General features: G+C 38.5%; 1 protein-coding gene and 1 long non-coding RNA gene across 8 annotated transcripts in view; one reads left to right on the top strand and one right to left on the bottom strand.

Annotated features, from left to right (window-relative positions):
- Positions 1-420: 420 nt before the first annotated feature.
- Positions 421-25,832, top strand: part of LOC119648679 (alpha-tubulin N-acetyltransferase) — a 69,836-nt gene continuing 44,424 nt past the window's right edge. For all 6 annotated transcript variants that reach the window (XM_038050474.1, XM_038050477.1, XM_038050476.1 and 3 more), the window contains exons 1-3: positions 421-794; positions 23,607-23,790; positions 23,852-24,004. In XM_038050474.1, the coding sequence (XP_037906402.1) occupies positions 23,687-23,790; positions 23,852-24,004 (257 nt within the window). In that variant the 5' untranslated portion in view covers positions 421-794; positions 23,607-23,686. The remainder of the gene's footprint in view (positions 795-23,606; positions 23,791-23,851; positions 24,005-25,832) is intronic.
- Positions 12,026-13,378, bottom strand: LOC119648680. Of its 2 annotated transcripts, XR_005249053.1 has the most exons (3): positions 12,884-13,378; positions 12,672-12,788; positions 12,026-12,603 (listed from the first exon to the last, which is right to left on the bottom strand). It is a non-coding gene; the product is annotated as an uncharacterized LOC119648680 (long non-coding RNA). The 2 variants fall into 2 exon arrangements; XR_005249052.1 differs by having other exon boundaries at positions 12,026-12,788.

Raw genomic sequence — 25,832 nt, 5'->3', positions numbered from 1 at the left:
ACACGAAAAAACGGGCCCGAGGTAAAAATTAGGCGGCACCCCATATTATCCTTTCTTTTCATTGAAATTCGGCTCCGGGGGGAATGTCCCTTTTTCACCTCTCATCAAGCCTCACTTCCCCCAAATTTACTACTAACTTCCAGGACGAATTTTCAACTCCGTTTTGAATTACATAGAAATGTTCCTGCATGAATTTTGAATAACATGCTGGCGAGCGGTATATCGTTACGTAATTTATATTCAGATGCTTCCCGTTCTTTTTAATTATGAGCAATGCCATTTTATCATATTATCGTTTCAAAATGTATTTGGCGCTTTCATTTCGTGCTGACGACGTCCCTTCCTTTATCATTTAGGCTGTAGCTCACTACCAACTTCACACACAACACAAATTGTCAATAATTCGCGCAGTAGATTTCGTTCTGAGCAGTTCTGCGCGAATCGTCGGTCAAGGAGGAGGTGTTGGTGTGCTGAGGTGTTCGAGATTTTGATTAAGTGAATCTGCAACAGTGTCCTAAGTTGCTACCCGGCCGGCTTTTTGTTCGAAAATTTGTGCAATTAGTATAATCAACTGCAATTGGAAAGGTGTTTGTGCCGTTACAAGAAGTTCGTTCTGTCTGCAGGGGGTAGACCATAGAACGGTATCGAAATCTCATCATAGTTGGTGCGCTGAGTGTGGCTTGTGCAGTTTGTGGAGTGAGCTGTTGGATGCTGCTGGGAAGCATCGATTAGAAGCCGGAAAGAACCTTCCACCCAGGAAATATCTGCAACGGCGAGAGCCCCCGTCGGGTCAGGTAAGTTGAACTTTTCCAAGACTTTTCCTTTGTATTTCGATACAGTGAGTTTCACATGGATTTCGGATCCACTCACACCTTTTCTCTAAACATTAGGACAATGCATCCAATGCATGCGCATATTTACATATTCCGTTGACACCCAAAGCGGCGGATTGCCGTGCCAACAGCTTTTTTGCAGATGATTCATCTCATTAGAGACGGTGTCGCCAGTGGAGTATCGTAGGTTACTTCACTAGATCCACTCGAGGCAGAGTCTAGTCGTGAACACCATTTGATGAGATCATCTTCTGCGGAGCCTCGGCTGTTTTCAAATCATCAGAGATTGTTGTCTTACGCAAGTCACAACGTAACATCTTTTTGCCTCTTGCATTCAGTATTCATGACTTTGTACATATTTAAAGTAAAGCAAAGTTCTCCACGCAAAAACGTGGGAATCTCGCTTGGCGTCTTTTTTCGCTATTTATGGTTAAACACTGCCTCTTCTAGTTGTTTCGGGTCGACGTTGTTACTATGTTGTCTGCTGAATGGCGAAATAATGAAGCGGAGTGCGTAGGTTGATGGTAGTCTGCATCGCTTGCCTTTTTTGGGAACTTGCTTCCAATGTCCTCAGTCACATTGAGAACTTCAACCGGCATCAAGAACAAATAGCAACATTAAAATTGTCCAATTACTTCAAACCAGTAATTACTACTGTGTAATGTCTTATCGACTCGCCCCCTCATTTGTATACAAACAAAGATAATTCAGTTTTTCATTTATGGCTGCGGACACATGTTTTTTCTATTGAATGCTTGCACACTTACGGTTGCGATCAAGGTGCTCTCAGGAGCACTATTACTACTAAATAAATATTTGTTACAACAACGCCAATTGTTTAATTCCAAGCACGCCTATCAATTTGAATTTATAAATGAGATATTCAATATTAATGTGAGAGAAAAATAAGAAAATTACTGCGTGCACAGTGGCACTACCTCGTTCCAAAAGCGGGGGAGAGGGGAGGCAAACTTATGCAATGGTGACTTAGCGTCAGATTGATTCCATTTCGATTTGCTTCTTAAAATAGGATGTCTATGTATACATAGGTCGAATCATAATGTGTTGGTGGATATATCAGCAGGATTGAAGGATCCTCCATGTCTCTCAGGAAATCATAGCAATAGGACCATCGACTACTAGTTTTAAGGCTCTGTACAGTCTGTTACATAAGAGCGTGGTCACTGTTAAATAATAACAACAATTGATTTTTCGAAAATTCGCAAATTTATTGATAATTTGGTCGTCAATACTCAATGCAAATACCTCAGTAGCAAGTTCAATCTCCTGCATTGTCAATTATGGCCTGGCACCGTCGGGGCATACTTTCCACTAGTTTTTCTGCATATTCTACCGGAAAAGACCTCCAAATTTTCCGAATTTGTCGAGAAAGTTGATCTAAATTACATGGCTTGCATCTGTGAAGCTGCATTTTCATCAGAGCCCACACATTTTCCATGGGATTTGCATCCGGTGACTGAGATGGCCAATCTAAAGTGACAACTCCGTTTTGCGTCTTCCACTCGCTACACGCTCAACTCCGATGTTTCGGATCGTTATCCTCTTGAAGGATCCAGCTTTCATTTTTCTTGATATACCATTGCTTAGCAGATGGTAACAAAGCCTTTTGATATATTTTATTCATTTTTTCGGCATTTAAATTCTCAGTAAATAAGAACAAAGTACCGAAACCTTTGTTTGAGAAGCACCCTCAAACATGGACCTTGACGGGGTGTTTAACAGTCCGTTGAAGCATCCTACTGGTGGAGGTTATCCAGGCGTGTTTGATGCTCGGAAATGCCCAGAAGGAGGATTCATCAGAAAAAATTACGTTGCTCCAATCGCGGTCCAAGTTTTCCTTCGCCCATTCCACTCGTTTTTCAACGTGTTTTGCACTCAACATTGGTTTTTCCAAAGTACTGCGATATTTCAGTTTATTGGCAAACAAGTGCCTGCGAATCGTTCCGTAAGATATGACAACACCTTTTGCTTTCAATTTCACAGCAGCTCCACGTAAAGTCAAAGTTGGATCTTTCGAGAACAATGCGAGAATCTTTTTTTCGTCTTTTTTTGAGACTTTGCTTGCACTTCCGCGATCAGGAAAATCATCAACGTTACCGACCTTTTTATAGCGATTTATCCACTTGCTAACGAACTGCTTCGACTTTCCCATATATTTCGCAGCAGCAGTTTGCGTTAATTTGGGTCCTTTTTCATGCAAACATAGAAAAATTGCCTCAAAGCGAGAGGCGTAAACAGCACTCATTTCGAAAAACCACTCAAACAGAGAGCTGACTTTTTATAAAAAGCATGAAGGACTGAGGTGCCCTCTATGTCATAGAAAAAGAAACAGGACGCTCTGATTTTTTATCGACGTGTAACAGTGACCACGATCTTATGTAACAGACTGTACCTTAGATCGCGTTTTTGATAGATCAGTACGACCCGAAAAACTTTTAGAAGAATCGATTCTAATTTCCTATTTTTTAATATCTTAGAGCGCCTTCTGAACAAAATGAAATCGAAGTTATAGGTAAACAAAAATAGGACCTAGTGTGCGCGTGCCTGATAAAGAAAGTCTTCGGAAGCGTCTAGATATGAAGAGCTCATCCTCTTACTGTCAATTTTTTAGACCGTTTTCTAGAATCTGGGCGGAAATATTTGAGAACTTTGGTCTTCGAGATGTATTCGTCGTTGAACAGGCCACTCTGGAATTGTAGATAGCATTGCATGTCATATCCTGCAATGGAACTTTCGCCTTTTCTTAAAATGTGATCTATTCACTGCTATTTCCGCCTTATCATTAACGCATCTACCATATAAAAGCACGAAGAGAACACTGGCGCGGAAAAACTTCAACTTTCTGTTGGTGTTGAGATATCTGCATTTTCAAATTTTAGACAAAACTATGTCGGATCTGGCGTCGACGGCAGAGACAACGCTCCTAAGATTGACTAACTGATGGACACCCTCAATGTTGTACCCGTAAATGCAAATAGGGAGTGTGCGATGACTCGTCAGACTGTTAATTATGGTTTTGTTAGTGTTTATCTTTATTTCAAATCTGCTTAGTTTTCTAAATCCAGACCCATTAAGCCAAGTTCTATGACTTGACGTTGAGAAAATGTCCTGAGCGTGGTTGATGCGTTTGAAGAAAGACATGGTCCATTGAACCCTTCCACATCTTCCGCCCTGATAGTATCTATTAGTTTTTTCTAGAATGTCCTTCCTGCGCAGAGCAATCAAGATATATGACCTGTTAACACTATTAAAAGCCTTCTGGAAATCAATGTAGAGCAAGTGAAGCGGATCTGAAAGGTGTTAAAGTAAGTACAGAAGGATCCAGAGCGGAAACCAGACTGCTCTCTATTGATCAAGCTTTCGATAAGTTTCTTGATACATTTCAGAATTATTCTATCCAAAAAAATGCAAATATCTAAAATTGTCATATTCAAGATATTCTTCTGTTCTGCAGAAACTACGGGGGTGGGATGTGTTATTTTATCGGATGTCACACGGTTGAGAACCATGGCGAAGTTGTCCTTCCAGATCCGCTGCTCATCATCGTGAAAATTGTGTTTATGTCTCCTCAGTATACTAGAAATGTATGAGCAAACTACATTCATCGATATATAAGAGTATATATTTTGTTCTTAGATGTCTGACTTGGTAAGTTCTTATTTTCACCCTCCAGAGCCTTGGGCATGGAAAATTGTGAGATGAGCATTGTTGAAGGAGGGAAAATTTGAAGGATCTCGAGGTCGTAAGGCCTGCATCATTGCTATTTAGATTTCCGCTGGAAGAATCCTACCGGTCGCAATGTGTAAGGTCAAGATGGATTTTCATCTCGTACTTTCAATCCCTCGATTAAACTCTACAGTTTGGACTCGCTGGTTTTAGCCGTGAATTTTTGTAAGCCCATTATAAATAGGATTGTTTTCTGCGATATTTGTATTTGGTTGCATCAGCAATGATTGTGGTGATAGAGGATGCCGCTCCTCTATCCCTCCCTCGGTTAAGGTAGCCAAACGGTGATGTGCGTGACAATTTGATACATTTTTGGCGCTCTTATAAGAATGGAAGTACTATTCAGTAAGGCCATGTGCCATTGCTTAAAACAGGTGACAATTGGAAATGTTTCCAGCGAATATGAAACGTTTCAAAGTAGGTTTATATCACATCAATAGTTTTATTGTGGATGGATCTGCTACACGGAGTTGATTACAGAGCATACGAAGCGGACCATGACTTACTCCACATTGTTCTCCCCAGGGAAGCAGTTGTTTAGGCGTGAAAAGACGGCGTTCGATGTTTCCCTCTTCCAGCATATAGGAGACATAGTTCTTGCTTTTGAAACATTCCTAATACTTTTGTTTGGTTTCGAAGAAAAACTTATCACAGTCAAATATCTTGTGTCATTATGATTCTGAGAGTTTAACTGGCGTTTGACACGAGCTTTATTGTTTTGAAGTTATTCGTTGTGCCAGAGCGTTGTTTATCTTCGACTTTATTTTTCATCTTACTGTTTTCGTTGAAACTTCTAATAAACATTTTGTGGGTTTCAGTTGCAATTTACTGTATTGCAAATTATGTTTTTGTCAATATGTTTAATACTATGAAAAAGACTTGTTTACTTTTCGGGGCTCTAGCTCTACACTGAATTGAAGCTCGCTTCTAGTGCTTCCTTATGGATGCATTACAATTTTAAACTCTGAGTAGATCTGAGTGTAATTTTCCGGTGTTTCCAACGATTAATTATCTGAAATAATAAAAAACTTTTTGTTTCTTTTTCGTTGGTGTGGATATTTATTCTTACAAATACCGTTATTCCGGGAACCACTTGTTCCCTTCATCAGTGCTAGCAAGTTCCACTGATGAAGGGAACAAGTGGTTCCCGAAATATCGGTATTCGCAAGATAAGGCTAAGTAAGGAAGGAGAGGGGGGGAGCTAAGTAAGGAAGGAAACTGAGCCAAAGATTGAAATTGTTGGGCGCTGTAGGACCGGCATAATCTTGGGATCGGAGGGTGAAAGTAGCTGTCTAGCTCCCCTGACTGACGTGTACTATAGGTGGTAATGCGGAAGATAATATCTGAGGTGCCAGAGTAGTCCATAACACAATTACAGAGTTTAAAAAGTGTACTTATATTAAGGAAGATTCGGTGTTGTTGTAGAGAGGGGAGATTGAGAATGCGAAGCCGGGAAGGATTATCCACACACAGATCTTTCTGAAAGAGAGGGACCGGGCGAATTTGCACTATATAGCTCTAAGCGCGCGACAGTGACACTTGCGGAACGGAGACCAGACCATACAGCAATATTCAAGGGTGTTTCAAATAAGGGGGTTGAAAAGTGCTAAAGAGGGCTGGATTGAAGTAAAGTCAGAAGAGGAACGTAGGATAAAACCAATTATTTTGGAAGCGCGAAAGATGATGTCAACAAAGTTTGTCATCGAAGATTACACAGAGGTCTTGAAACGAGGTTAGTGGTGATAGTGATTTCAAAGATAAGGAAAGTAGCATTCTTCGAAACTTATATTGAAGATTATACACACACCCTGCATGTTTGTACACGAAAAAATTGTGCCGGGAAAATTCAGTTTAAAACTGTTTAATTTCGATGTTCAATCACCACTTCTGTATTTTATTCCATGCGTGATTTTATAGTTGTCCAGCCAACCGACATAGCCACTCACACGTAATTTGATTAATCATCAGCCTCCTTCTTCTTTGATCTTTTTGAATAGACTCCCCGCGTTAAGAAATAACTATGTATATGTCTTTTGACGCCGAAATAGTTTCACCTGCCCAATTACCATATCCATTAAACTGTACAAACTGCTTTCATCTAGATCGAGCAGGCGGCGCGAGATCTTCGGCTGCACATCAATAAAGGCAAGACAAAATATATGGTGGCAACGTCAGCACCAAAAATTAACCAACCAACAACATCAAATCGCACTGGTCAAACGGGAAGAATAAAGATAGGAGACTGCAACTTTGAGATTGTTGATAATATCTCCTATCTAGGGTCGAAAATCACAACCGATAACAGCTACGATGATGAAATCCGCGCACGGTTGTTGTCAGCCAAAAGAGCCTATTTCAGCTTACAAAAACTGTTCCGCTCGAAACGTCTCACCATAGAGTCAAAGCTCTTACTGTAAAAAACAATGAACTTGCCAGTCCTCATCTATTCCTCGGAGACTTGGGTTCTTAGCCAGAAGAACTCTTGGCCGCGTTCGAGAGAAGAATCCTCTGAAGAATTGTTGGCCCCCTACATGAGGATGGACGATTTCGTAACCTAGAAAACGACGAAATCTATGAGCGATACCATGACCGTCAGGTTGTGGCTAAAATCCGGCTCAATAGGTTACGGTGGGCGAGTCACTTAATCCGTATGGATGAGGAGGATCCCACCCGGAAAGTCTATAAGGGCAATATCCATGGGCGAAAAAGAAGACGAGCCAAACCCTGCCTGAGATGGACCGATGGCGTAGGTCAGGACGCCAGACAGCTTTTAGGGATATCGAATTGGTGGACCTCGGCGCAAAACCGGGATGTCTGGAGTTCCTTATTAAGGCAGGCCTAGACCGGATCCCGGTTGTTGCGCCGTTGATGATGATGAAAGTTGAACGTACATATTTCCAAACATTTATGGTGGAATACTTTTCCATTGGATTCATCCTAACCCCGGCTCTCCCAATAATCCTTTCATATTGTCGGTAATAGTATGATTGTATTGTATGATCTCTTAGCAATCTCTCTTAGTTAGACTCTCAAATCATGTTTTTTCTATCACAAATGCATTCTACCATATGTGTGTATAAAGTAGGGCGTCATGTGTCCTTACAAGTTTCTTTTCTACTGTAAACTCTGCTTCACTTTCTCATTAAAGTTTCTATTTTTGTAGTCATCCATTAAGAAGCCATTAAGAAACGAGTGAAGTTTCATTCAATGTTGACCTACCAAAACTCTTTCGCTTCGTAGACCAAATATTGTATGAACAAATGCCTAACGTTTAGTAATGGAACTATTCAGGGGTAGCTTCAGAAATTGCTTGGGAAGCGGCGAGCATATTGATCAATCAATCAATTTGTGATCCAGTTTCAGGTCATATGAATATGAACTTCTCTGTGATGAAGTGTGTACTTAGCTTAGAGCACGGTGAATGCCGCCTCCTTCTAACGTTTTTCACTTCTCGTTTGCGGCATTGTATTGGCTTCCAAGTCACACAGCAGCAAACATGACCTATTATAACAGAATCGTTCTAGTGCATTTTAACGACTCGGTGGACTTGCCTCTGATTAAATCGGTGCTCTGAAAAGATTTCGCCAGCGACGGGCATAATGCGTTTTTATTTTAACGTTGTACGAAGAAGCAAGTTAAGCAATGGAAATTGGATGAAAACAAAGAAACTATTCAATAGAGAAGTCTAACATGGTAGATAATTTTATTGGCCCAGTTTTAAGTTTCTTCTTTCTTCTCTTCCATTTTGTTATTCCGCCAACAGTGTTATTTCCGTTTTTATTCATGAATATTTAAGAGAATGTACGTTCATTCATACGGAAATTTGGGAAATGCATTTTGAACCCGATGAAAGTGGAAAAGGCCTTCTGCATTATAACATTGAAATTTTTCTTGCAGTTTTTTATTACACTTGAATTTCACTCTCCATTAGTCATGCATTGGACTAACTTAATTACCTAAAAACACGTACATTCGTTCTAACAGGTTTATTTGGATGGGTCATCTGAAATGAGATTCAATTATGGGCAAAACTCAATCGATATCGATTCTCCCGTTAATCCAATATTCCATTATTGTCGACTGGCACAATCTTGGTGACATCAGCATTGTTCGAGATAAAAGAGCTCTTTATTCAGAAAATTCATTTGTGGTCGAACTGAATTGATTTCTGAAAAACACTCATGCTCCCCACTTAATTAAAATGCTGAAAGATGTCATTCTGTTTAAAAGTCGCTCACCTCAAAGAAGTAGTTGGCACAATAACCTCTTCTCAACTTTATGATTGAGGGACCCATATATGGAGTAGCTGAGTATGTGCCACATTGAGAGCTTTGACTTTATTACTCGTATTATGGAAGAATTTATTATTCACGAAGATAATCCATCGAGCGGTATGTCAGCAATCAAGCCTCTGAGCCGTAAACACATCAGAAGTTATCTTTTAACTTGTTATGGTACTATCAGGTAGATAAGAGCTTTGCCTGTGTTAAGTAATATTATACTTGTTATCAACGACTGGCTGGTCAGCTTCAACAAATATTTTATTGTTCACAGAGTTTTGTTCTTCAAGGGGTTCAATTTCAATTTACTTGGAGTACTCAGTCGAGTGTACACACTCATGAGTCGATAATTTGACCTTAGCAATGAAGTAACTGTTGGGAGTAATGGGTTGTGGTGGAATGATTTGTGGGTTAGTCATATATTTCGACTTTGTAATAAATTTTGCTAATATTATTTAAGATGACGCCACGAACTTCGCGTTTCTTGGTTTATTTAGGGGAGATTGCTCATTGAATTCCTTTGTTTTCTTTTGTGCTTAGGCCAAATCGTTTGAAGACTCCAGATTAATATATTGGATAGAGTTCAACTAAAACTATTCAGCATAGAACGCATGATGTCATTTTCGTGGTGCGTTGATAAGTGAGTGCGTGGGAAACCCAAGTTAAATATGTGGAGGATGAGGAGTCGTGGAATATATTAATTTACGATTCTCAGTACATCTATAACTGCAGTTGATTTCTGAAATTTATCTGTTCGAAAATGATTGTTCTAACAGGAGAGTTTGTAATTTTTCAGACGTTATGATGATAATGTCGATTAAATTGAAAACTAAAATAACACGCCCACAGAAGATTAAGTTTTCAGGATGGATTTTGAGGTTTGATCTTTTCTCTGTGAACTTCCTGAGATGTGCAAGTTCGTAACTTCTTCTTCTTTAGCCTTTGTCCTCTTTATTAGCGGGTCTTTCGTCATTTTTCTCGGTCGTGGCCTTGGTCCGGGTGAAGTCGAGAGGCTCTCAAATCCTTATCCAGTAGGTCGTTGGTTCGGTAGTGCCAATTATTGGGATATGAACACCATGAAAACACCTCGATAGCCACCGACAGAGAAACGCAGCGGTTTTGATACACCTGCTTCTTCTCGAACTTTTTCTATGGATGGTGGTAGAGCAGTTTAACCTGCTGGACTAATTGTTCTGGCACTGGATATTTTGATGTACCTACTAAATTTTTTTATGTCACATGCGGTTAGAAAATTTCTTTAAAATGAAAAAGACCATCTCGAGGGATTGTGTTCACAGGATTGTCACTTTTACAACTTTTCGAATTTCACTTTGAAATTTTTGGGAAATATTCTTCAAGTATAATACTATCGATTAAAAAAATAAAAAAAGTGATTTTCCGGACATTTATAATTGTATATTTCTCCTTATAGTGCAATTTTCCGATTGACACTTTTTAAGGTTTTGCTTGCAAAACAAAATTGGTTCAATGTCTGTCTGTCTGCCACAGACACTTTTGTCAGAAACGGCTGTACCGATTGACACGAAATTTGGTGAGAAGGTGGGACCTGCGGACCCCCTCCTACGTTGAGATTTAGGCGGGTCTCCATACATTTAAAAGGAGGGTGTAAACATTTTTTTCATCAAATATAGCCATGTGGGGTATCAAATGAAAGGTCTTAATTAGTACTTTTTGAAACCGCTCTTAGTTTTGAAATTTGTTAGAAAGGTGGGGAGTGGTAGAAAGCGATGATTTCTTTAACGGACACATTCTCCGAAACTACCCAACCGAAAAATCTGAAAAAATCATGAAGCTGTCTGTATATGGTGCCCAGGCCTCAAAATACTCTCCATATCGATATCTGTTTAAATTAAGTTAATAATAGTATATTACCATATTTTCGGGAAAATTAAGTAAAACTCAATTTGGTTAAGACATAAAATCTAAGTCTCACATGCCTTTCTAAAATCAACTGTAGTAGTTTGATTATGTCATCCAAATTATCTTCTTTATATAGCTATCCTTTTGTCTTGAAAACATATTCGAGTAATTTCTATTTCAAATGCCTCTTACACCTACGAGAATGCTAGATATTACTATCATATGTACTATCTATGGAAAGCTTTTGAAATTGGATATAACCTTTAAGCTTGGAAACTGTTATACTTCATAAGTGCAAGGGCTCTTTATAACCCATTCTGCACTTTCCTAATGATACTTCATAAAGTTTCAATAGAGTATTTGGTTCTGCCAGCAAGTGATTTTGTTTTGATAATAAAGCACAAACATTTTTGAAGGACATCCCAACACTTCGGTCGCATTGAAAGTTTATCTATTTCAACGGAAAAGACTAGCGACATATACAAGTTGTACTACATATATATTATATGCGAGTATTTGCGGCTATGAAAAATGCAAACTCATTATAAAGGACCGCTTTAGAGAATTGCTTTCTAATTTGTATGGAAGAAAACCGCGGGACTCATAAAACCATCAATCTGAACAGGCCTAGCTTCACGTTTTATGTGAATATATTTCCTTTGGAGCAAACGGATGTGTAGGGGATGATGTATTAAGGGCAAAATGCAGTTACCATCTAAAGTTATTAAAAATTTGATATGGCTTTGCACATACATAGTTGATATTAGACTGAAATGTGCATCACATAAGCGTTTCGGCTTTCTTTCAGTCCATTTTGCTAAAGGCTATTTCTATATTCTTTGAGTTTTCCTTGCTCATAACCCCCACAATCCTACGTCAACTTATATGTATATGTTGAAACTTTATTGTATTTTCCACTTTCTACCAGACTCTCGTACACTATTTTTCACTTGAAAACATTTTCTTTGGTGCATTGATTTTACAACACAACGATATCCTCATTTTACATATAGCGTTTACCAGGATTCAGAAAACTCTTGGAAAGCATGCTATTGTAGAATAGCCTGCGGTTCGACAATTTACGACGTCAAAGATGGATAAAAGCCAAAAACCGTGAAATTTATGAAAGTTCATTCCCCAATTGCTTTAGGGAAACGGCAGAAGTGTTATTTCTGCCACAAGGGAATCTTAATAAAATATGAGTTTGTTCTTATTGATTTCTGATTAATGTTGTCTGTGCTTATTTTTACGGAATATGTTTCTGACTTATTTAAAAGACCTTGGGAATATTAAACTTGTATTTACTCCCTTCCTTCTTCCGATGGTGAAAGAAATTAAAATTTACCATGGAATTGTGGCGCCACGCGCTTCATTCTACCATAAATTCTTTAACATATAATAAGTACATTTCTTTGAATAAACTTTGGTCTGAACTACACGGCACCGACAGTACGTTTTCATTACCTGAGCTACAATTTCATTAAAAGTTCTTCAAAGTCTCACAGAGCCTAATATGGTATGGACGGTGGACAGTTGTATTTCTTTATTTGATCCGGGTTTGAAATTACTACGCTGTCGTTGAATGGCTCTTGTAGATTCGCATTCAGGTTCCCATACCTTACTGAATTACTCACGTGATTCGTTTCTTATTTATAATGCACATCCAGACCTGTTGCTTCGGCCTTGAGTGACGTTGTAGATTGTGGGTCTGCACACCTTCGACAAGAATCAATAAAATAAATTAGTCATTAGCGGTGGCACGGAAGGTATCTTTATAAGTGATAATAGATACGAATTAAATGTTTGCTTTTTAGCTAGACACCTCTGTGAGCGTAGATTTGTACGTGATTCAGCGAAATTTCCTAAAATAGAAAATAGAATAGTCGAGTTTTACTGCTGGTACTGGCTGGCTTTTATAATACTGGCATACTTCACAAGTGTTCGAGTTATGTATTAATCACTAAGCTTCCTTGTGATTGTTAAATACACTGGACGCAGATCAACATTCTTTTAATTGCATTGGCTTCTTTCTATATCATACTGTAGGCTATGAAAGATAAAAAATAATCTTTATATTCACGCCATCCTTTTAAAGTTTCGAGTTAGCCAAACAAATGCTTTCGCATTTACACTGCTCATTACCGAATTTAGATTCCACTTCTAGTTGTTATCAACCGACACTTGCTTTGATAATATTTTACCTACAGTTCGTAATCATCACTACTTTTGTCTTCCTTGCTGAAGAAAAACAATTTTATCCTCTACAGCGAACTCCACATATTCCGGGTGGTATACGGTGACCTTTTCACGGAAGCTTCGAAGCTCTTTGCAAATAAGTCGCACCTGGTTTTCAACACCCGAAGCTTTCTTGGGAATGTTATTCAAATTGGCATTTGTCCGGCTGAGGATGACACATATTCGTTGGTTTATGCTGCTGTTTGCTTTCTACTTTTGTCTTTCTCATGGTAGATGAAAAGGATGACGGTTATTTTATTAAAAAGGTCCAAATAGTATACGTTCGCCACTACCGGCACTATCTCCCTCTGGATCGCTGATAAAGTTGTTCTGCACAAAATCATGCAACTTATAGAGAATTTGAGAGGCTCTCACTTAAAAATTTTCGCGTTCAATCGGACAACACTATCGGCATTCTGCACACATTGTTTCTTGTCTCAGCTTTGACATGCATATGCGTACCCTACTTGGTGGTCATTGTGGGTCTAGTGTTCACTGTGGGCCTTACGTATATCAGATCCTGAGGTTCATGACGTTCGAGCAGTGAACGTTCCTCGACGTTTGTCGTTCCGCCGTTGTATTTAATGGGCCGCACTTTAAAACTTTGAACTATAATTTTTGGGTTGTAAACTGTTGCATCTATCTGTATGTAGGAGATATGAAGTTAGAGAAAACTGGATGACCCAGAAAAATGCTTTACGGGATATACTGAGGTGTTCTATATCGATAGTTCAAAAGCAACGGGGTTCGAATAGAACGAGAAGTGGGTTTTGCAACGGCCTTTTAGGCTAGTGCAGGACAGTAGAGGAGAAGTGCGAGCGCCTTGGGATGTCGTGGGAGTGGTGAAGGGCATTTCATATAGCTGCGAGCGACCGTGTTGCTAGGAAAAATTAGGCACAAGCCTCCGATAACGATATGTGGCAGAGACTAACCAAACAAACATACTGCAAAATTTATCCTGTCGAAAAACAGGCAGACTTACAGATGTATTTTTGGCATTCTGACCGACCATTCACTTGCTGGGTGTATGTTCAGAATAGGAATCATCTTGTAATGGGGACGGAATTCACGGAGTATTTCTTATGTGAATGCCCGCTTATGGAAGTATTAGACATCAGATCTTTGGTGCTGATGAGCTCCAGTTGCAGGGGGTAGCATCACTTCCACTAGCGGAAATCCTGCGTTACATAAACGTGTGTCTGGGATATTTCGCTAGACGGGGGAGTAGAGTACAATGGACCACTATGGACTGAATGTGTAAAGCAAAACCTTATTAAAATCGGTTTACTGTCTGTCCATCACACTCATTTTTCTCGAAGACGGCTGTAGCGATTGACACCAAATTTGGTGGCAAATTGATAATTTCTTTAACGGAGCCATTCTCAGAAACTACCCAACCGAAAAATCTGATAAAAAAATCAACAGGCTGCCACTATATGGTGCCTAGGCTCCGAAATATCCTCCATACTGATATCTGTCCAAATAAAGTTAATAATAGTATATTACTATAATTTTGAGTAATTGCAACAATATTGAATATAGCATAGAGCATGATCCTACCAAGTTTGATGGAAATCAAATTATTACTAACAAAGCTATAATGGGTCGAAATTGTCCCTTCTTTGCAAATTCAAGACTGAATGTGGATATTCTCACATAACATAAAATATGTAAATATTACGTGCTCCGTACTAATGGGCCAAATGCACACCCAAATGTCTTTATAAAAGAAATACATAACATCTTTCATACCTGAGGCGTCCAGTTTCCGTTTTCCCGACTTGTTTAGAATCTTCCTCTGAATGGCAAGAAACTTTTTGTCATGCTTGTCCCGGCCAGTTTCATTAACAAAGCAGTCTCTTATTTCACTAATAATTAAAAGATTACAGTGATGATTAAAAACGTAAATAACGGACAGACTTAATATAAGTAGTTTAAAAGGGTACTGGAGAAGGGTGTAATTGGCACATCTATCTATATTATATATAGTGAAAGTGGTATTAGTTACACTATTTATAACTCAAGAACGGCTGGAGCGATTTGGCTGAAGATTGGTGGAGAGGTAGCTTAGAACCAGGAGACGGACATAGGATACTTTTTATCCCGTACGACCGCGTTTCTGTCAAGTCACTATAAAACGTGGTATAACAAAAACGCATCTGACATGGAATAATAAAACGTAATTTTGTCTTTGGTTAAGTATGGTAAAAAATTTGACAATTATAAAAATTATAACTAAACGTAATTGATAATATCATCAGTAATTTGTTTTCTCTTTGAATCATTAACAATGCCGCGACCAAGACGATTGAATCTTTCCCGACAAAGCCATAATGCAAGAAGGATGCGAAACATTGCGAATGAAATAACTTGGCGTATATTCGCATTTGCTATTCACGAACGTCATCCTACTGTTGTGCATTTGACGGTGCATCTGGAGAATGGTCAACGAGTATATTTCACGGCTGTTGTTCAACGTGCTGAAACACCTCCAGCGACAACATTGACCAGTTCTTTGTGATCTGCCAAAGCGATCCGTTTGCAGGAACTTTGCTATACTCGGAGATGCCACGTTATTACACTTGAAATGCTTCATCGAAGAATTTTCAACGACGAAAGCGAAGCAATACGGTTCTTGGTTATCCGGATGTGCGTTCTACTAATGTTCTTGGTCGTATGTATACAGTTGATCCAAAGAATGATGAATGCTTCTATTTGCGGTTGTTACTGGCAAATGTGCGTGAGCCAACGTCGTTTGAGTCACTACGAACCGTTAATGGTACAATATTCCCAATATATCGTGCTGCAAGTGCATCTTCGAGTCATTATTTGCTATCATCATTTCATGCGTACATTATTTGCTACCATCATTTCGACATGCTTTCCATAGAACCCATCTAACCTGTGGCATAATTACAAGGATAATATGTCAGAAGATATTTCACATCAAATTCGTGTCAGTTCCCGATCTTGAGATGAATGAGGAGATACATAATCGGGCTTTACTTTTGATCGTGCGGTAGTTTATTAGTCAGGTTAGGAATGTCAGCGCTAAATCGCGGGAACGTGAATATGATCACCAGGAATCACGTAGTAATCATGCTTCGAAACATAAACCCACCAAAACTTTGCAATAGTACGCATTTAGTGGTAAGTAAATTGATGAACAATGTGATTTACGCGACGATACTCAAAGGAAAATTTGAAGATGAGGAAGTTCTCATTCCGAGGATCTTGATGATCCCAACCGATATGCCATTTGAGTTAAAAAAACTTCAGTTTCCGATCTGTCTTGCATTCGCTATGACTATTAACAAATCACAAGGCCTCCTTGAAAATTTGAATCTAGAAAATCAATGTTTTTCACATGGTCAATTATATGTGGCGGGTCAAAAGACATGTGCGTTGTTTGTTCTTGCACCTGATAATAAAACAAAAAATGTCCTGTATCACAAGGTGCTTAACTGAAGAGTGCAACCTATTAAAAACTCATTGAAATACTTGATTAATAATTTTAAAAAATTAACTTAACCAAATCAAAAATCTGCTAATTTTTTGCCTCTGAGGCGGAACAAAGTTCGCCGGGTCAGCTAGTATAAATATAAATTTAATTCGTTCATTCATTCACTAATTCATTCGTCAGTAATATTTCGATACGGAAAAAAATAACCCTTATTGTCTGGTAATGAATACTTGAGGTGTGATGCTGTTTCATTTGCATCTTTTCTGTGTGGTCCAGCCGAAACAATTTCTTCAAAAACTTGTTATGCATTGCAATTTATCTTGCCGTTTGGAATGAATTTTCAACCAGAAATTTTATCTAGTAATTATCGCCTATTTTATTGAATGTCAAACAAGAACATATGAAAGCATTTTGTATTGACAATGTATCAAAGAATTGCAATCCTGGTACAAATGACATCTGTATCTGTTGTCTGGAACACTTGGTTTCATAGGCAATCAGTTAGTTTAATTATCTCATCATTTAAATTTCAGTGGTCAGAAAATATTTATTTGCATTAAGTGTGCTTGGCATACATGTGTCGAAGCATTAATAATATCAATGATAGACAGCGGAAGTGTGGTGTGAGCATATAGTATCAGTGTTTATAAATAGTATATCATAACCAACCTCTCCATTCGAAATATTCCACCAGTCTTTGCTATCATTATTGCTGTATCATACGTATTACTTCTGTTTATTTATTCAAGGGTTTCTATTTTCCAGTGGGATATTATTGATTTCGCCTAGAAAGCTGACTTTATCGCCGAATCCATCAATGCATAAGCTTCCACGTGCCCGTTTGATCAATATTAGGCTTGTTTCCCCACCTCCTATTAAATGAATGGATGTGCATAAATTCATCGACACAACGACGGCTTTCATTTGCAAATTATCTAATACTTGGTAATGATTGGTAATTACAGACATTGCAAAGTTCTGAATTACAGTGAAGCCAACATTTTCCCGGTACATCGTTAACTTTTAATCAGGACACGGAATCAGAAGGTTTGATTTATCAATTGGCACATTTCATAGTTTTGTGAACCGGTAGGAGAGAACTTTCCCATTTGATTATGTTTTAATGTGATTGTTACGTGCAAACAATTTGTTAATAAGCCGTTTCGAATTCGACCTCGCAAAAGGTTATTTAGTCTGGTCTGGCTAGCTCCGCTACCTTCAATCACAAGCCGACAATTGCAAATGTAAAGTATATTTCTATGGAATCGGCTCATTTACTCATTACTCACCTTAAAGTAGCGTTCGTGCTGCAAACGGTGCTTTAATAGCGTTTGCTGTGTTAGCATTCTGAACCATTTGCTTATTACGTAGTTAAATTAACTGGATTCCACGTAAATAGCATAATTGAAACTGTGATGTTGGCTATCGGAAATAAATCAATTGTGGATTCCTACTTTATTTGGATGTCTGTATTAACAAGAGCTTTAATAGTTGAATGTACCGTGTGATCTGTTATCTAGTTTTTTCTTATTCCAACATTTTCAGTGACGCTTAATTCGGTTCAAGTATAAGCGGGGATGAAAGCATGCCAATGAATCTTCTAACTTGGAATACGGGGGACGAAGGATTAGACTCTTAGAAGTAATGAAGTGTGTTAAGCTTTTTTGGGAGATCACTTCTATTTTGGGGATATCATTGCATTAGAATTCAGGCTAGGAATTAGGTGTTTTACTTAATCTATTCGATAAAGATGAAAATCTGACAGTTTTTGAAAATGAGCCAGATGCTGCATATTACTCTATTGCTTATAGCTCGATGTGAATAAGATCTCTGCGATCCCACTAGATGTGAAGCAATATTTCATTCGTTGTAAACTAGCAGCGTTTGCGCCGAAAACCGTTCTCACATTAGCATGTTATCTTGTCCCTGGCATGGAAATATACCCATGATGCCTATGCATTTTAATCGTCAACGACGACTGGTATCCCGTCTCAGTAAGAAACTCTAGACATTTCGATATCCACCTTTCGATAGCCACCAATTCGATATTCCTAAAAGCTGTCTGGCGTCATCACTCCATCTCGTGCAGTGTGTGCCACGTCTTCTTTTTCTTCTTTCCGATATGATCCTTATAGACTTTCCGGGCTGGGTCATCCTCAATTATAAGGACTAAGTGACCTTTCCACCGCAAGCTATTGAATTTGGGTTCTTGTCTCCGAGGAATACATGAGGACTGGCAAGATCATTCTTTTGTACAATATGAGCTTGACCCCATGGTGAGACGTTTCGAGCGGAACAGTTTTGGTAAGTTCAAATATGCTCTTATTTACTGCCAACAACCGTGCGGGGATTTCGCATTCATAGCTTGTGAATTTCGACCTTAGATAGGAGAAATTATCGACGGTCTCATGGTTGTATTTTCCTATCCTTGATACGCCACCCTTTTGTGTTAGGCCGTTGTTGATCTAGAATGGTCTCAAGAGTGATCTTGCTGCTTTCATCTGGTTTCGCACGTTGAGGTCATCCTTGTTATGGTATAAGGGATAACATATAGTATAGCTTTGGGAAGTTTGAAGGATATCCAGCTTTTATTAGCAAAGTTATAGAAGATGAAACTTTTACATTTTATGTGAATTTCGTGCATTTTAAAACGAATATGACGTCATCATAACATATCAATTCGTCAGGACCACAACAAAGTTAGCTCAATATGAATAGTAGTAATTGACAATGTTTGTTTATTTACGGTGAGCATTATATCTTTCTCTGTAAAAATAAAACTAGGTAGCTTTCTCCTACTACAATATATTTTAGTAGTTAGTAAATACGTATTTCGAGAGGTGCTTACTCTCTTCCTCAGTACTGAAGCTGCCTCTATCTATCTCTATCTCTGTAATATGTACGTATATCTTGTAGTTTGATAAAAATATGAAGGAAGTCATATTGCCATAGCCATATACGAATGTCTCGTATAAGATCAACACAAAATCTTTATACACGAAGCATCAGCTTCTGGTATTCCGATTTGTTATATATGGGATAGATAATGCCTCGCTGTCCCAGACTTTGAGCATCTGTTGATGAATCGCTTAGTGTAATTGGTTGCCTCTATATTTAATCAGCCCGGGTGCAATTCTATCGGCTCATGGTGACTTATGATTTTTAATCTAATGAATTGCACGTACTGTTTCTTCGACGCTTGGTGGTGGCAGTATTTGTATCATTTGCGCCTCAGATTGTAAAGGAATACTTCTCCGCTTTTTTACAGTGTGGGCATACCTACTAGATTCGAAGGCTGAAAATATAGTTAAATGACTAGCAATGACGGATATGTTGAGTGTCACCCTCTCAATCTCGTTATGCTAAGTTCAAATCCCGGCTCGTCATTAATCTTTGTCTCCGGCAGTTCTAGGCTTATCACTTTTCACAGCATTATATAATTGAAAATAAAATAGGAAAAAAATAATAATATTAAAAGAAAATTGTTCCTCATACCCCCTAAACCCTCATGAATTCAAACACAAGAAAGCTCTAGGAAAATTTAGCTGCTCGGAGAGGTCTTTTATCTGTTTTGCCGATTCCATTATATTTAGTCCCGTGGTTAATCACCACTCGTCCTATTTTCATCATCATCCACGGCGCAACAACCGGTATCCAGTCTAGACCTGTCCTAATAAGGAACTCCAGACAATACCGGTTTTGCGCCGAGGTCCACCAATTCGATATCCTTAAAAGCTGTGTGGGGTCCTGACCTACGGCATCACTCCATCTCAGGCAGCGCCTGGCTCGTATTCTTTTTCTAGATATTGCCTTTATAGACTTTCCGGACTGGATCATCCTCATCCAAGCGGATAAGTGATCCGCCCACCTCAGCCTGTTGAGTCGGATTTTATCCACAACCAGACGGTCGTGGTATCGCTCATAAATTTCGTCGTTATGTAGGCTACGGAATCGTCCATCCTCATGTAAGGGGCCAAAAATTCTTCGGAGGATTCTTCTCTCGAACGCGGCTAAGAGTTCGCAATTTTTCTTCCTAAGAACCCAAGCCTCTGACGAATACATGACTGGCAAGATTATTGTCTTGTACAGTAAGAGCTTTGACCCTCTGGTGAAATGTTTCGAGCGAAACAGTTTTTGTAAACTGAAATAGGCTCTGTTGGCTGCCAACAACCGTGCGCGGATTTCATCATCATAGCTGTTATCGGTTGTAATTTTCGATCCTAGGAGATAGGATAGGAGAAATTTGCATCCTAAAAATTAATATTGCTGCAGGAATTCAATTGTACACCACATTATGCTCTTATTGAAAGTAGAATAGAAAATGGGTGAAACCCGCATTAGAGGGCGATTTTCTCGCTATCCTTGTTTTCGTCTTAACGAAAAGAAACTTCATTAAAAGAATATAGTATGTTGAAGGTATAACATTGGAATAATGGAAACAATCAAAAACTTCTACTGAAAAAAAGCATAAATTAAAATTTATTGATGCCACTTTGCTATGAATTATGAAGCTAGGTGTCAGAGAAGGTCGTTGTCGGAGGTTTCGTCTGACATAGAACGGAAAAGATGATAATCCGTCGGCGCAAGGTTTGGAAAGTATGGCGCAACCTTTCATTCAAGTTGATCTAGCAGGTTTATGCTGTGTAAGTTGTTATGAAGAGTGATCTATCAGCTCTTTCTGCTTGGTTCACACAATCCTGTCCGGTGAGGTAGCATTCCTCGCTGATACTCTTGTTCTTCACCAAACAGAGATCATAATCTTCTTGGCATAGAACTCTTTCACTTTGGGGTTCTTGTTTCATATGAAAGTAAGTGTACTTTTTCTCATCTCCCGAGACTATTCTGTGGAGAAATGGTTGCTTGCGGTCGCGTGTTGTTCACTACTGGATAAGATACGTTACCGTCGTTACCTGGCGGGGAGACGAGGCTTCCATAGTGCGTATTATTATGGAACGGAGAGTGGTGCTTAAATTTCGCAAACAAAATTTCCTCCGGCTCTTAGCGTTTCTGTTATTAGCGCTTCAACCTTCAATTCCTTGCTCAACGTCGAAGTTAGTTTTTCTCTCTTCCAGAAACTTCGGTCTACTACTTTCGACAAGATAGCGCCACATTATTCCCAGGGCGACGTATATCGAAAAATGGTCGTTATAATTCAGATTCATGTCAGATTTTTGAAATTATATATTCGGAGCCAACAACTCCCGTAGCTGCTTTCAGACACGCTGCTTCGAGAGGTGAGATAGCGTCTGATAAGTTTGCCTCTGGCTCACCAAAACTTTTGGGACTCTTATTTTCTTTTCCTGGCTTTCTTATAGGATCTTTCATTGCACCTCCCATTTTACTCTGCAACCCTGTAGGCACATATTTAAATTAAATGCTCATTTTCATAAACCAGCCAACTGAGAAACCTGAAAAAAACCATGATGCTGCCCTGTATGATATCTATCCATTAAAATATCTGCATACCAATATTTATTCAAAAAAAGTTGGTAATAGTATCATATTTTGTTAATTTACTGGAATTCCCCTTTAATTTCATCCTAGTAGATCATCGCATAGTCCATGATTATATAATTTTAGTAGAAATTCTACTATTATTAACAAAGTTCTAGTAGGTCAAAGTTGTCACTTTTCTCTTAACTTACTGAAACCCGATTCATCATAGAATGTCAGTATTACACTAAAGTGGATAATTTAATATGTAGGTATTCTGCGGACGACTTACAAGTAAAATACTCGTGCATCCAAATATCCTTACATAAAAATACGCAAAACCTGAACATCGAGTTTGCGGTTTCTGACTTTTTTTTCCATTGAGCAGGTCACGAATTTTTTATTGCCTACGCCTTGAATTTGTCATCATCAAAAACATTGGATGGTCTATGTCAATTAAATTTCGACCACTTTTCGGATTCTATAATACTATGGAGTGAATGCCAATTATACTCATCGACCTTTCACAGAGAACAGTTGATCTCTTGATGTTGGAAGATATTCGGCGTCTTAAGCGGAGTTAGTTTTCTTGTTTTACATTAAGACAGCAATTGAGTCGCGAAAGTTTTAGAGAAGTAACGTCTTCCCTCATGCACTCCATAAAAATAGTTGAAGCATATCTTGTGAAAGTTTTTAGAATTCCTGTTCAGCTGAATTCTCGCGCTAAGGTATATAAATATGATCCTTTAGGTCATCTCTTCCAGAAATGACTCAGAAGCGAGCTATGATTTTTTTCTCAAGTGTTTTTTGAAACTTCCGGGGGCTGGGGGGAGAGTTTTGAAAAGAGTTCCTAAGTTACGTTAATCCAATATTTCTACGCATATTTAATTAAATTTATATCTCAAAACTTCGTAGCAAATACATTACCAAATGATTTATTGTCATTCTACTCACATATGTAGAACTATTGACCAGTTGCAAAATAACTATTGTATAAAGTTGTTAAACGTGTACACATCATTCCAAGTCGACCAAAAAAGTCACTTAACCGTGAAAATCGCGAGTCTGATTCGTAATTTCAATGCCAGCGATGCAATCCAACCATGTCCAAACAAAGTAAATCAACAACAAGATCGACAACTGTAGGGAGCTCCATTAAGTCTCGTCTTGTGTAACTAGACACACCGAGATGTAAGTTAATTAGGTGCATTCCCAGAATGGCTACGTAATTAACATTCGTAACTCCGTACTACTCCCGCTTACTTTCTACTTTGATTCATACACCGATGATCTTGTCATTTGCGCTCTGTTGATTTTCCTTAATCGACTATTCTTTGCAGACGTTTTGTTTTGCCGTTACGGTCTTGTTCAGAAAATTGTTTCAGGGGAGTTTATGGAAAGTTTCTGTTGATTTTGGGAGAGAATAGCATGGTCGAGAGGTTGAGGTCTTTGACATTTAAGAAATTTCTCTAATGGGATATGGACAAAGTGGAAGTATCTATGATTGTTTTTATTCAATCGCTGAAAATCCTGTATACTAGATTTAAAAGACCACTCAGAATGTCATTGTAAATCTGACTTCCATGAATATATTTTCTCGCATTCTGAAACAAAACTAGATTGAAGTCGATCGTTTTTGAAATTTTCAAACTTAATGACCATCTAAATTACTTTTAAACTATACTTTAATCAATTTATATTGTGTATATTTACTATCAATCTTTTTTCTGGCAGGAGGAGGAGAGAAATTTGCCATTCGTTAATTTTCTGTACAAAAGCTACTACTGAGGCGGTGCTAAAAGCAATCGTTCGTCATGGAATTTCGATTCGATTTGCATCCAATATTCAATCAATCGATAATTAAAGTAAATTCAAATCTCTTGCCAGTTGGGTTTCGAGGAGACAGGCGGTTAGCATTGTAAGTTTTCGAACATTTATTCTCTATGGTTTCGATTTAATTATAAATTTCTCGTTTACAGGGATACAGCTACGAAAATGGCAGAAATTATAAATGAAATGGGATCAGCGTCGGCGAGAGCGCAAGGTTTAAGTAATCCAGTGACGACCGCCCAAAAATTAAGAATGACGGATCAAAATATATATTTACTAGGCGATCCGAATCAGGGACGCAAGTGAGTATCGTGTTGTAATGAAAATTTGCATTATGATTTGCGTGGTACAAAAAAGGAGTAGTCTTGGCGGCAAATGGTGCAACATTACTCAAATCAGTGTAAAATCTCCCAAGAGACTATAGGCAACTGCTATTTTCAAGCTGTGATAGAGAATATGTGATGAGGGGGCATGACCGGTTCAACTTTTTCAAATGCTTTATTTTTCTAGGAAAAAAGTATCTTGCTGAAACCTTGTATAAATATATTATTGTAAATTGAAAGTATTTTAGAAAACGGAACGTCTAAAAAACTATAGGGGCGATGGTTTAATCAGTAGGGAATTCTCCATACGTCATAAATATTCGTCAAACAGAATAAAACCGCGGCCTTTTAAGGTTTTGTGTAAAACCCTCTTAAGTTCATCCTAGTACCACGAAATTGCAGTAATGTAGGCTATAATATAGAGCTTGATCCTACCTAACTTGGTGCAAATCGCACTATTACTAACAAAGTTATAATAGGTCAAAGTTGTCACTTCCTTGGAAATTCAAGATTTTGAATGGCAATATCACCCGAAAGTGGATATTCTCACATAATATATGCGTATATCAAGTGTTACATACTAATGGGACAAATTCACACTCAAATATCTTTATAAAAGAAATATACAAAACCTTTGATACCTGAAGCGTCAAGCTTCCGGTTTTCCGACTTGTTTAAAGTTTTCTGCAAAACAAAATGTTATTAAAATCCGTTCACTACTGTTGGATCCTGCCATGCAGTTATGTGAGATTCTTACTCACTAAAACCACCTCTTTGGATCAGTACTTAACTGCAGCATATTGTGGTACTTTCCTTCTTTTGTTTTTCTTCACAATTCTTCCTGCCTGAACTGTTGATGAATAGCTTTCAGTTCACTTACGCAAAGACCAGACCCCCATATGCCCACTGCAATTTTTCCACGACACGTGAAAGTTTTTCTTGTGTGCTTCCCGATTATAACGTGTCTTCTAGAATTATCTCCTTGAACATTTTATATCAAATTTGGTGATTACCCAACTCATCGTTATTCTGTTTAATGACTTCATATTATACTATGTCAGGCTTGGAAGTTGGCATCCTGATGATCGCGGTGTGTGTACTCGTTGCTGACACGCCAACGCAAGTCGTTAATTAGGATATCACTGACAAAAGTGAAGTCCACTATAGATTGCAATTCTCCACTTTGAAATGTGCTGACTCCCCCAGAGTTCGCATATTCAAGTGCGGGAATGTCTCCAACAGTTTACGCCTTCTTGCTTCCCCATTCTTCTGTTCTGTTGCGTCGAAGTCATCGGCTATTACTTTGGGCTTGCATGTATGTCTGTCTGTTGTTTGTCACACGCACTTTTTGGAGAAACGGGTATACCTATTGACATATAATAAAGTTTGGAACTGCGAATCTCCACGCATGCATCTAGCCAATAAGAGGGTGCAAACAATTTTCCAACAAATATACACATGTCGGGTATCAAAGGTCTCGCTTTATATTTTTTGAATCAGTTAGTTTTGACATCGATTGTAAGAGGAGGGAGTGCGACGGTTCTAGAGTGGGTCAATTATTTCAAGGAGCCATTCTCAGAAACTATCTAACCAAAAGATCCTCTCCACGCTACGGAGCATTTCCGTAGACGGTGTTCTGCACATGACAAATGTAAATTGCCCTTCGAAATTCTTCTATTGGAACTATAGGGTATTTTCGTAATTGTCAACTGAGCCTTTCCCAACTTTATTTTCGGCACATTTTCAACCAGTTTTTTTCGGAATAGTCTGACTGTCGTTTGACTGTAGTCCACCGGTTTTACAGTTA

The sequence above is a fragment of the Hermetia illucens genome, chromosome 2 (assembly GCF_905115235.1).
Source record: "Hermetia illucens chromosome 2, iHerIll2.2.curated.20191125, whole genome shotgun sequence".
NCBI lineage: Eukaryota > Metazoa > Arthropoda > Insecta > Diptera > Stratiomyidae > Hermetia > Hermetia illucens.
Note: the sequence above shows the minus strand (reverse complement) of the source record. Positions and strands in the feature narration are given on the sequence as shown.